Below are 13,205 nucleotides of genomic sequence, written 5' to 3' on the forward strand. Positions count from 1 at the left end.
TATATATTTAAAATAAATTGCTATATGCAATTCAGCTGAACTTTCTTGTAGGAAACAAAGCTGTCTAGTTTCTCTGTGATACAGACTGCCATTCCTCCATGGCACTGGCTTTTAAGCTGATGCAAACATAGAAGAAGAGCTGGTAACCTGTAGCTCTGTATTCCACACTAGTCTAACAGAAAAGAAGAGTAACTAATATATGGGATCCTCTAGCACTCCCATAGCACCGCTAATAGAAGAAAAATCAATATTAGTTCCAATATGAATGGACTGTTGGATTGACTGAAGAGGGAGCTTTGAGACAAATATCTAAGAAATGTTTGGATGAAATGGACATCTTTACAGACATTTGGTCTGCATTTCTGAAATGTAGATGATTAAATCCACATTGTTGGCTTCTTCCCCCTCTGCACTATGTCTTTCTTTACATCTTGCAAAAAATTTATGAACAAAGTTATTGTAAATCTGCAATGTCTGTCTTGTCACTTTTAGATTCTTTTTCAGAAGTGCTGCCTTGCCAATGTAGATATGCAATCCTGTATGATTAATATTTATTACTTATAATTCTAAATACAATGGAAGGTCACCAAAAATACCCTGCCTAAAGGAGTCTGGAGCCCTTTAAAATCTCACTGGTGATGGATCCTGACTCTAGAGAACTGAGCTCAAAAATTTTAGCAAAACACTTTTCTATGTAGGATTTCCAGTATTTCCTTCTTCTGACTATGGCTAAAGCCAAAAAGCACAAAGGTTGAGCAAAAGTTACAGGTCTGAAAACATGAGCTTGGATTTCAAATCCAAACAAAGGTCAAGGAATGCCTGAACCTGTCCATAATCTTGGATCAGCCTATAATAGAGCTATGAGTAAGATGCAAAGTTAGGATGCAGAATAAGACTTGAATTCACACAGAACGGGTGCGGTAGTTGAAAACTGTTTAATTTTCCTCTTATTCTTTCTCATATCCATCAGTACATTATATTGAATTTTTTTGGGAGTGTTATTAGAAAAATGAAGATATTTAAGATTTTTTTATTATTAATTAAAAGGAAGGTGCCTTGGGGATTTTCAGGTTTTATAACGAAATCCTAAAAAGATTTTAAGAACATGCAAATCATCTTACAAAAAGCTTGTTTTCTTTTTGGTATAAGCGGAACCGTTTTTAAACATATTTTTTTTAAAAACAGATGCAATTTGAAATCACTGAGATCAACTGTGTTTTGGCCCTTTTCTAGCAAAAGTAAGACATATTACAACATCTCAGAACCACATGATTCAGCAAATTGGTGAAGATTCACAGAGGCAGAAGAAATCGGGACAGACCTGAACTGGTTCACTTTGCCTGAAATCTGCTGCATGTTTGGACAATCTTCTTTAAGGAGCTAAACATAATAAGCACAGAGCAAGAACCTGCATCTGCCTCTGTGTCTTCATTCAAAGATCCACTGCAACTGTGATTAAGCAAACCCACTAATTGAAGTACAAACCTGGAAAAAGACAACTAAGAAAAATGTAGATTCTGTTGATCGGTATGCTCCTAGCCAAATCATACTGAAAGTTAAAAAGTCCCAGTGACCATTAATCAGATAGAAGACTTTTCATCAGAAATGAATTTGCAGAGCATTGCTAATACTTTTCAAAACAGACAGAGCCATCTTGACCAGCATGCTGAGTGAAAACAAAACCAGAAAGACAGATGGAAAGGACTGAGTCAATTAAAATAAATAAATAAAGAATTGCCTTAATTTAAAAAAAAAAAAAATCACAAATAATTCCAATCTCATGAAGAAATGTTTTTAACAAGCCACATGTGCTTGTGCAGACACTTCTAATCTCATTAGATTTTTCTGGCTGCTACTAGTGTTCTCTGAGCCAGCTGATTTCTCAGCAATATTTTAAAGAGTGCGAGCCTTTGCCCTCCAGTCTAGCCATTGTTAAAATAGCCCATTCTAGGGGAAGACTTGGGAGTTCATGGATTTTCTTCTAAGGTTTTGGAAAGTTCAGAACAAATTGACCATTGCATGTGAAACAATAGTCAACCACAAACTATCTTCACAGTCAACGAGTAACATTGTGCTCCCAGCTGGGTTTGTCTGAACAGTGGAATAATCACACCAAAGCAACAGGATGGCTTCAGATTGTCATCAGCATCACACGGCAGAGGCTGGCTTTCGATGCTGTCTCCCGTCTTCCAGCTGTCTGGCTGCAAACAAGCTTGCTGCGAGGTCCCCCTTGGTCACAGCTCACCAGCTTGGGGTTCCCCTCAAATCAGTGCAGCTTTCTGCAGCTCTGATCAGAAGGGGAGCCACATCGGGTTACAGCTCAGCTTTATTTTATCTTTGAAAACGATGATAAATCCCCCCAAACTGAAAATCAAGAGCAATGTGCACTGTTGTACTGTGTTTCAGGCAAAAGACCTGTCATTTTGAATTTGCTAAAGTAATGTGCAAATAATCACTAGTATAAAGCAGATCGTCTCAGGCAGAGGCTACAGATAGAAGAAAATAATCAGTTTTAGAAAACAATCCTAATTCAGAATCGTATAATCTGGATTGGTAAACCTTGGAGGAACGGGACTAAGACGTCACGCAGGGATTTCTGCTAGCATATTTGCTGAAATTTCTGTCTGGAAATGTGCCTGTCTGTTTTATCCTGCCCTCTTTGAGGCTCTCAGAGCAAACTTCTCCTGGGGTGAGATGATGAGTGCTTGAAAGTGACCCGTCTGGAGCCCAACGTGAAGAAAGCTCTTCCCCTGCCTGGAATTTGTGTGCAACAAAAACTTTCTCCTGCCTGTCCAAGTTTCCCAAGATAGCAATTATAAAAGAACTGGCAACCCTACAGTCAAGACGACAATATCCTACGTGGTTTGGTTAGCTGTGCCAATTCCCTCTACTCGCGGGAGTCAATATGCTGCCGCCATTATTGCTGCGTCTGCGTGTCTCTACCAACTAGCAGATCCACTGGGCATTTTGGCACTACGCCACTCTTCCAAGGGCGGCCTGCTCAATTGCACATTCACTCTCTTTCAAACATTCAGATCCAACAGCATCATGTAAATTTTATGCAAAGTAGCATCTGCAAGTCTGACGTATTCACTGAGGCTTCCCCCTCTTGCGCCAAGTTAAAAATAAATACTCTATAAACTCTTGGGCCTGCTAAGACAGAATATGCATTCAGAGAGTTTTTTAAATATAACTGCTAAGAGCATCTCTCCATTAGGGTCAAACTATTTTTTTTTCCCCCTCTCTCTCTCTCATATTTTGCTCCTGCCTCAAGGATCTCAATAGCACTGGGGGGAAAAGTGTCCTTGAAATAACCTGCAGAAGAATCAGTTCTATGTGTTCCTAACTCGCTTACTTGAAATTTCAGTTAATATCTGATTTTAAAAATTCCATAGAATACAGGTGGTGATATACCTCCACCATGAAACAAGAAACTAGTAAAGTAGACTTCTTTCCAATACTGATTAGAAATAATACTAGCTGAGCTAGATGTTAGGTTCAGATTTCAAAGGGTCTCCACCCCCCACACTAGAGCTGCCTTCTCTTTTCTCCAGGGAGAAGCAGATTTGTCCATGACCAATACACTTGAACAGGTGAAGTCATAGAGATGCCAACCAGATAGCATAATGATAAAATATATCTTAAGGCAACAAGGAGAAGAGTCTGTAAAAGGGGATACTGAGCCACGGCTGAGGTCAGTTATGACTTGCTGAGCCGCTTGGCCACGTCTGCGTAGGCTTGCTCAATTTCTTTGTCTGCCGCACAGGTGTTGGTGAATTCATCCCTGGCATACGCGTTCTTCAGGTACCGCCACAACCCCGTCATCTCCGTTGGGAACTCAAAGTTGCGGTATTTCTTTGCAACGATCTAAAACAAAGATAAAAGAAGGAAAAAAGCACATTGCTAGTGATGTATCTCCAGATTACTTTTTAGAGAGCTTCTTACTCTTTCTTGTCATATAATAAGTAACAAGGGAGAAAAAATATTTAGAGACTCAGAGACTTATAATAGAAAAGTCTGAAAAGTGACTGTTAGCTGTCCCCCATCTTGCAAGGATGCTACTTGACCTAAGGACATTCTAAATCAATGGCCTGGCTACTGTCACCAAATTATGACTTTTATAGTACCCGAAGTTCATTAATTTCATCATATTGGTTTTCGGTGGTTTTACCCGTCTTAAGTACATCACTTAAAGCTGAGATGCCACATAAGAGCCGATTAGCTGAATATAAAAAGCAAGATAGATTTTAGAGAAAGGCATTAGTAACAATTATATATACAATGTTTTCATAATAACTATTATATTTAACATATTTTATTTTATATATACTATTCTTAATATATATAATATATTTGGGCTGGCCAGTGGTGTCAGAGGACGTAACCACCTACAGCTGTTGCAAGGCTCTATCTGTGTTCATGCAAAGTAAAATTTCAGGGTGGTATGGGTACCATGATTGAGAAAACAAGATGGTTTAGCAGACATTAGAAACAGGAGTGTTAGGATAACCTGGGGAGAAAATGGCTATTTCAAGACTTTTTAGACTAGGAAATTGTCTATCAAGGGAAATTTTTGATTTCTAAAAACACTCAGGCCCTTATTCAGGAAAGTAGTTAAGTGCATACTTAATTTTAAGCACCTGTATAGTCCCATTGAAGTCAATGGGACTAATCTGTGCTTAAAGCTACTTGGTTGGTAAGTAGATTGCTGGATTGGGATATTTCAGTTTTCCTGTAAGAATATAGCGTACAGAATAATCCTGTGGTGACAGAATGAACTAGCTGATAGGAAGGGATGGATTAGCTGGTTTAATGAGTGCTTCCAATCTCTAATTTTTCTGACAGTATAAAATTGTTCCTGGGCATAAATTACATACATATGTGCCACAGAGTTCCCCTTTATTTTTAAAGCACATGGTAGAGCTGTTTTCCATCTCAGATTTCTTAGGACAGTCATGTTCTCAGAAATGACTTAGATTTGTTTTTATTACCAGGATCCACTTGGTATATGCAAGTCCAAATCGTGTGCTAAACTGCATTTAACTAAGCATTCTTGCCTTCAATGATGCTTCACACACACATGGGGAAGATAAAACCTGCTGGGCAACTAAAGTCAAGATTTTCACAATTTCCAGCACACATCTTCCATCGAATGAAAAAGTCTTAATAATTTACCCTTTTATTCCATCCGTAAAATGCTTTTCAGGCAATATCCTATGGCTATGCTTGTCTGAGAAAGATTTTAATTCTCTTTAGACATCTTTCATTTCATCTCAAGGAGACAGGAACCAGTAAGGGGCCACACATCCATTTTGCATTGTCTGAATCCAACGTCACCAATGAAAATGAGCCAAAAAAAGAGCTAGACCTCTGAGGATATTATCACATTTCTTACCTAGTGACTTATACACTTTTTTTCCTATTTTTTTTCTATTTTTTGCATGTGTGCAGTCAGCTTCCAGGCTCAGTTTATGTTTTGGCTCATGGAACCAAATTAGATGCATGACTTGGCCTTAATTCCTAGCTTTCTTGCTTCCAAGGTCTTGCAGGTACTTGCTTTATTCTAAAGAAACATGTAATCTGATAAATTAAATAAATGCAACATTTAGAAGTCAAGATGATGTACACCATTTGCACTATACCAGCGACCATTGTACATCTTAAATCCTGGACCTCAGCAGTGACTTTGATTTGCTGACCTCTCTGTGTGAAATACCAGCTGGAACAGATATTCCCCCAAAAGATGAACTGCTGCTCTTAAGTTACAAATGGGTGGGAACTGACTACATTTTTGACACCTCTCTTTTTAGAATAATGGGAAATAATTAATATGAAATATGCTGTTACTTGCAGTAGGGTAAAAATAGAGACCAGATACCTAGATAGTAATATTGGCTTTGCCACTAATTAGTGATGGGACAGTTTCCCCATGTACAAGATACAAAGTTGCGTAAGTTAACCTATAGGAAATACTGAGGAGCAAAAGTGTGTTTGAGACTCTGCTCTTTTGGGACTTAAGATGCCTCTGCTGAAATACATGTTGGATTTAGGTCATGGCTGTCGGAGCAGGGCACTTCATTGTCAAAAAAGGCTTCTTTGACATTCACATGACATCTTTTACCTTGACAACATGGAGTTTGGGCAGAAGGTTGCAGTCAGCAAGAGTCAGGTCATCTCCATCCAGAAACTTGCGTTTAGACACTTTCTCTTCTTCAGTGCTGTTTGCATCAATCTCCTCTGGCAGAGGGGTTCTCAGGTAGTCATCCAGCTTCTTCAGAGCCTTCACCAAGCCTCTTTCAAGGGCTTTGCCAAAAAAGCAGTGAATAAGTGAGTAGGGCACACTAAGAATTATTTAGAAACACTCATTGTCAATGGCTATGATAGTATCTAGAAAAAAAAGCCAAGAACCATTTCTTTGTTGTTAATTTGTGCTCCCGAACCTACACAATCCAATGACAAAGTACAATGGGAAAAGGGGACACAGGAAACTGTTGTGCCATGTCTTCTCCTGACTAGCAAAAAAAAAAGTCTATACACTGCTACATTATTTTTCTAAGCAACCAGGTAGGACTGTAATGAAGAGGAATTTTCCAGCATTACTTCAGCTCTAAAAAGTTGTAGTTTTACCACTTTTAAACCCCCATCAGAGTAATTAAAGGGAATAGCAATAATTCCAGAGATGCTAAGCAGATCTCTACAGAGCTGGAAGATACAGTACAACCGACATGAAAGTAATATAACAATCATTAAATACAATGCTAACAAAAGAGATGAGATAGCCACTGTTAAGATTCCCCTCAACTTAGGTGCAAATTCTCCTTTTGATAACATCTCAAATCAGGTATCATAATCAAGAAGAGACTTTGAACCTCTCACTTCAATTACTAAAGACCATGTCCCACACTGTTGCTGGCTCCAACAAATTCCAGACTTAAAATGCCACTTAGACATAATGTAGAGTATCATTTTTTTACTTAAAAATATCAACCCAGGTACAGAATTTGTGTTCTTATGCTTTACCAGAAGGATAATAGATAAACTTGATTGTAATAATGCACTTAGAGAAAGCTGAATGACTGTGCGCAGGTTTGCATGTTATTTAAACTGCAGTCTGGGGCAAAAAGGGTCTTTTGCATCTCTGTTTGAAGGTGACAAGCACGATGGGGTCCTGGCCCCTGACAAGTGCCCCAAAGTGCTAAAGCAATATAAATAAGAAACAGCAAGAATTTACAATGTGAAAAAATAACAACATGACTCATGGGCTTAGGGCCAGAATTTCAGCTGGTGAAAATTACCTGCAGTGATTTATACCTGCTGCAGATCTGGCCGGGAGTCAGCATTCAAGGCCTAATCCTGTAAAATCTCATATCTCTGAGTAACTTACGGCCATTTAACTTAGGGGAGACTACTCAACGCGTCAAGTTACTCAGTTGGTGTAGCACTACAAGGCCTATGGAGATAAATATATTTACAGAGCACAACGCAACTTTCAAAGGGCTGCGGCGATCGCCCTGTGTGGAGCAGCTTGCTGGCACAGGTAGCTCCGCTGGCTCTGCTGTCAGCCGCCCCGTGTTTTTGGCACGGAGAGAAAGTCGGCGCATACAGGGCCATTGAGAGAGCAGGAGCTGAACACCACAGAACATGATTTCTCTGCTGCCCTAACATCCATTAAACCTTGTGCCAGCGGTGGAAGTCAGATTAAGCTGCCTGATGTCTTGCTCCCACTGAAGTCTCTTGGCCGAGCACCAGGGAACCATACCAGCTCTTTTGTGGCTGACTCTTAGGCACAGTGGCAAATCCTGGCTTAATTGATTGACTGGAGAAATGACTGCGATCCAACTGAAAACACCCCAACAAACATAGCAGGGAGAGAAAGAATTTTATTTCTGAAAGCAGAGCATCTAAAGCGACTGAAGTGCTGCCATCCATAAAACAAAAGTGTTGCCATCCCTTATTTAATCAAATTGAATTTTGACACTGACAGTCTGCTGTCAGATGCTGGCAGTGGTGTCTTTAATCGCCTGCAGCTGTGCTTCGCCGCACAACTTCTACTGAAGGGTAATAACTGCACAGCATGTAATATACCCCCATGTGGCAACACTCAAAAGATTTAGCAATCTCTATTTGGTTTGACCCATAACACCTGTTGAATAGATAGTTCTCCTTCTCTTGGTGAGCCTCAGATTATATCCTCTTACAGTGAATTCATTTAGAGACAATGGAATTGAATTACTGTGATTTAATTGAATTTTACACATTCAGATTTTAGAGAACTGGCTTAACGCTGAGCATTTTCCAGTATGCCCTTCACCAAGAACATTGTTGGTTCTCGAAGTCATCTGTGCAATATTTCCAGTACCAGTACTACATTAGATGCTTCGTGCTAGCCCATGGGGTGTGTTAGGTGTGTGTACGAAGACAGGAGCATCAGGTGATATGTGTTTATGTAACTTTTCTGGAACTTATTACAATTGGGGTTTTTTTTGTGTGCTCTTATTGATATATCAAAGTGCGTCATGGCTGTCTCAAAAACAATGCCTGGAGTGAAGCCTATTTGTGACAGTGGGAAAAACATCTATCTGAATTCATACTTGGTGCTTGCGTACAACAGCTTTAGGCCAGAAATAAGCGTATGTTCAGGGTTCAACACATCTGTGACCTAATTCACAAGCTCTGCTGGAACCCACAGGATCCTGAGTTCTCCCAGTGAATTCACCACACGGTCAGGACCACCTCATATCCTGATAGTGAAGAATTGGACCACTACTTGTGACTCCAATGACCCTGTTTAATTAATCAAAACTCTTCTAATCCTAGTAAATCTCTCAGAACAGCCATGAAAATAGAAGAGTAGTGAACAAGGGAGAACTGTCTTTCTTCCAACTGAATAGTGACAGAATTTTGAAAAGCTAAGAGAATTAAGATCCTAAAATTGCCATTTCAAATAGAGTTTAGGTGGACACGGTCAGATTTTTAAAACCTGTCAAAGGTTTTCAAGGGGGTTTTTTAATCCATATGCAAATATTCATGTTGAAAATCCTAATTTCTAGGTGCCCTGTAACATTCAGTTTTATATATACAATAAGAAGTCTTAGGTTCCTTGAGAATGTGCTCAGAGAAATCTCCACTTAAAGTAGGAGGATATGTAAAAGAATCTCAAAAATACTGAAGCAAGAGGCTTCTAAGCCCCCCACATTAGAGAAAGACAAGTGTCTAATGCTGGCATAGGTCGGAGAACACACCTTATGTTTGAATTCACCAGTGACCTCACAGAAGAGAGAGGTATCAGAAGCAGGTCAGATCAGATTTTTTCCTTCTCACAAAATTTTTTGGGGAAGTGCAGTGATTTTACCAGTGGTACAGGGAGAGCATTTTCCTGGAAAGTGGAAGACTGAGTTTCAAATGCCTTTTCAACATGATGTCAGCCCAGATCTGCCAGATGAGACCCCACCTGTGGAATATCAGCTGTGTACAGCTCTCCTGTTGAATTGTTTCACTTTTGGTAAATAACTCATCATTCAGTGGATCACAACTGAAGGCTGACACCACATGTAAAAGTCAGGAAAATTCTCTCTCTCATTTTCTCTCTTATCTGATCAATATGTAAGCAGAGACCAAGAAATAACCTCCTCAGAAGCTGTAGCTTCTGAAGGTTTTGGGACTCTTGCTGCAGAAAGAGTTGTCATATTTCATATTACTGAGCAAACTCAGCGGAAGAAAGAAAGATTTCATTCTAAACCTCTCATACTGTGACTATTTTGGGAAAATCTGGACATCTCTACATGTTGTCTTCACTGAGAACATAGGGGACAGCAGGCACTCACCAGGGCAGGGTTCTCGTGAATACCAGTCACAGCACTAGACTGAATAAAGACATTTTAAAATATGTGACTAACTAAAAAGTGACTAATTCCCCATTGGTGAACCTGCTACCCAAAATGAGTTTCAGAAATGGCTAAGCAGCAAATTCCCTTGGCGACTTATCCTCTTAGTAACATCATTAAATAACTAAATAGGTCTGCTGATAACAGCTGAGGCTCCATTGCAAGTCAATCAGTGGGAATAATCTTCCCTGAAGGGAGTAAATTAAATTAATAAGTTTGAGTTAAACACCCTGATCTTCCTCTGTAGTCTCTTCTATACTTGGTTCAGGTGACTCCTAAATCAGCTGTGTGGAGAACTTCTCCTAAAGCATCTAATCTCAGCCTCGCATGGTCTTGGGAATGTCAGCGCAGAGGATTCATTATTACAAGACCAGGAGGAACTATGTCTGAGAATATGGCTCAGTTCTGCTTTTGAAATTTCTACCTCCAATTGCTTCCCCACCCTGCAGACTTTCAGTATGAACTTAGAGATCCCAAACGTGACCTCCTCTGCAAGAGGAGCCCTGTCATCAGATTTGCAACAACTGCAACATCTGCCCTTTTACTCCGCTCTTGTGAGACCCCACCTGCAGTACTGCATCCAGCTCTGGGGGCCCCAGTACAAGACAGACATGGAGCTGTTGGAGCGAGTCCAGAGGAGGCCACGAAGCTGATCAGAGGGCTGGAGCACCTCTGCTATGAGGACAGGCTGAGAGAGTTGGGGTTGTTCAGCCTGGAGAAGAGAAGGCTCCAGGGAGACCTTACAGCAGCCTTCCAGTAACTGAAGGGCCTACAGGAAAGCTGGAGAGAGACTCTTCATCAGGGCATATAGTGATGGGACAAGGGGGAATGGGTTTAAGCTAAAAGAAGGTAGATTTGGATTAGATATTGGGAAGAAATTCTTCCCTGTGAGGGTGCTGAGGCACTGGAACAGGTTGCCCGGAGAAGCTGTGGATGCCCCTGGCTCCCTGGCAGTGTTCAAGGCCAGGTTGGATGGGGCTTTGGGCAACCTGGTCTAGTGGAGGGTGTCCCTGCCCATGGCAGGGGGTTGGAACTAGATGATCTTTGAGGTCCCTTCCAGCCCAAACCATTCTGTGATTCTATGAACTCCTGGAAATCATCTTTCTGGACAGTGAAATCCAAGTGCAAAGCACCAACATCGTATTGCCTCCACAGTGATGTATTTAATATAACTTCAAATTCCAAGAAGTTCTACCTGCACATATACAGAATCCATGGTGGAACTATCTCTCTCACCCTTCACTACTCCACTCCGGGCTACTTATGCAGCCAAACGCAACATGCAGCAATCACAGTCCTGACGTGCCATCCCCCCCAGTAGTAAACAACGATATTAGTAAAAAAAAACTCACAAGCTCTTTGTGATTTTCCTTCTTCCTTCAAAACTATGCTTTTATACAACTTTACTCAAGAATCCTGAGTTAGAAGCCAGAAAAATAGCACTTTCCAACCTCAAAGCAACCACAGAACACTTAATGAATATATTACCATCTGTCAAATGCACAGGGTGAGGTTCAATTTAGCTGATGATACCTAATTCACAATGACGCTCTGTTTTCAGCAAAAGGTTACTTGATGTTGAACAATGAGATTAACAAATCCTGACACGCACAGAAATACAAATAATGTAACAAAAGTTAATAATTGGCAAAATTGTGCTCTCTGTTACACTGACATAAAAGAGGAGTAACTCCGCATTGTCAACAAGCTTTTCCATGTTTACTTCAGTTCAACCAAGAACAGACTTTGGCTCTGTTACTCAACTTTTCAAGCAAAAACTTCCTTAAACTATTAGACTGTGCAACTATTTCCAGGGCACAAAGAGAAATCCTTGTGTCTTGAAGTACTTCTTATACCCAAACTGAACAAAACGTTGGAAAATGTAATGCATGGAGCAATCCTGCAAGTCAAGGGGAGGGCTAGATGACAAAGATTCATTACTAGGTACTCAGGGTGAAATTTTGGCCATATCGAAGCCTGTGGAAGATTTGCTGTTGACTTCAATGGGGTTAGGATTTCTCCAGCAGCTTTTAAAGCCAAAAGAGACTATTACAATCAGTTAGTCTGACCTCCTAAATAATACCGGCCATAAGATTTCCAGCGTCATCGGTCATTTCCATCTCTATTTTCTGTGGGTCAAATAAGGCTGAAGCAAAATGGAAAGTAACTAGAAAGTAGTAAAAGAAAAATGGTTCGGAAAAAGTAGAACTGATTCAGACTGCCCACACCCACAGCATTTGCAGAGGTCAGACAAGGACTCTTCTTTCCCTTCCTTGAACTCCAAATATTTCCTTCCTTGTTTAATGCTGGGATGAGGAGAAATAGCAAAGCAGACAAAGCACATAAACGCCAATCTCTGTGGCCTGAAGGAGCCACTGGAAGGCAAATCATTCCATCCTAAAATAGTAGCCTAGGAAAAGCTGAATTACCATCAGAGAAGCCTCTCTCTTTTTTCTTGAGAATAGGCAGACTGACTACCTAAATTTAAAATAGCTAAAATTAGGTGAGATGACTCCTATTTTATGTGTCTGAGTGGAATCTTTTGCAGGACGAGGTTTTTACTTGATAGTTATTATGGGAAGAGCTGCAAAGCACAGAGGGCACAATAAGAGCAATAAGAACAATTGATTCTTTGGCCAAATGGAACATAAAAACTATTTGATTAACATTAAAAGAGAACAAAACTAGTTCAATTTTTTTTAAACAAACTTAAAGCAAAATAACACAAGATTTCCAAACAAACATGAAAGCAAAAAGAAAGCTGTGTTTTGGGATGGTTGGTTAAGTCATACCTAGATATTCAATCATTTTCACATCACTTTTAAAATGTTGGTAATCTTCAAAATTAACATGCCATTTTCAAATTAAAAAGAGAATAACCTTTTGTTTCAAAAAGTTTAAGGGAAAATGCTTCTACTTTTCAAAACAAGTCATTGTTCACCCAATTCAACCCACATTCGCCAATAATTCAGGTTACTCCCACCACCCATGGCATTTTTTGTCAAATAAACATTTTGTCACAAAATATTTTCTCCAAGACGAAGTAAGATATATGTGGCCCTTTTCGTAAGTGAGTACCACTGAAAGCACAGTAACAACAAGGTTGCAAAGTTATCAAATCCCAGCAACATAATGGCCTTTGTAGCCATCATCTGAAACCACCTGAGACTGACCTCGGCAGAACTGCATGTTTCTTAATTGTCAAGCCCAGGCAAGTTCAACAAACAACGATCCATGTACAAAAATGAACAACGAATCCTGCTGCTACCCTGGATCACTGATTGATGATTTTCCTTTTTACTGCTTTCTTCCACTGCCCTC

At 40.0% G+C, this 13,205-nt stretch overlaps 1 protein-coding gene across 2 annotated transcripts in view; it reads right to left on the bottom strand.

The window, feature by feature from the left end:
* Nucleotides 1-916: 916 nt before the first annotated feature.
* Nucleotides 917-13,205, bottom strand: part of CLIC5 (chloride intracellular channel 5) — a 77,661-nt gene continuing 65,372 nt past the window's right edge. For both annotated transcript variants that reach the window (XM_075750458.1, XM_075750459.1), the window contains exons 5-6: nucleotides 6,122-6,303; nucleotides 917-3,867 (exon numbers count right to left, since the gene is read on the bottom strand). In XM_075750458.1, the coding sequence (XP_075606573.1) occupies nucleotides 3,700-3,867; nucleotides 6,122-6,303 (350 nt within the window). In that variant the 3' untranslated portion in view covers nucleotides 917-3,699. The remainder of the gene's footprint in view (nucleotides 3,868-6,121; nucleotides 6,304-13,205) is intronic.

The sequence above is a fragment of the Balearica regulorum genome, chromosome 3, assembly GCF_011004875.1.
Source record: "Balearica regulorum gibbericeps isolate bBalReg1 chromosome 3, bBalReg1.pri, whole genome shotgun sequence".
NCBI lineage: Eukaryota > Metazoa > Chordata > Aves > Gruiformes > Gruidae > Balearica > Balearica regulorum.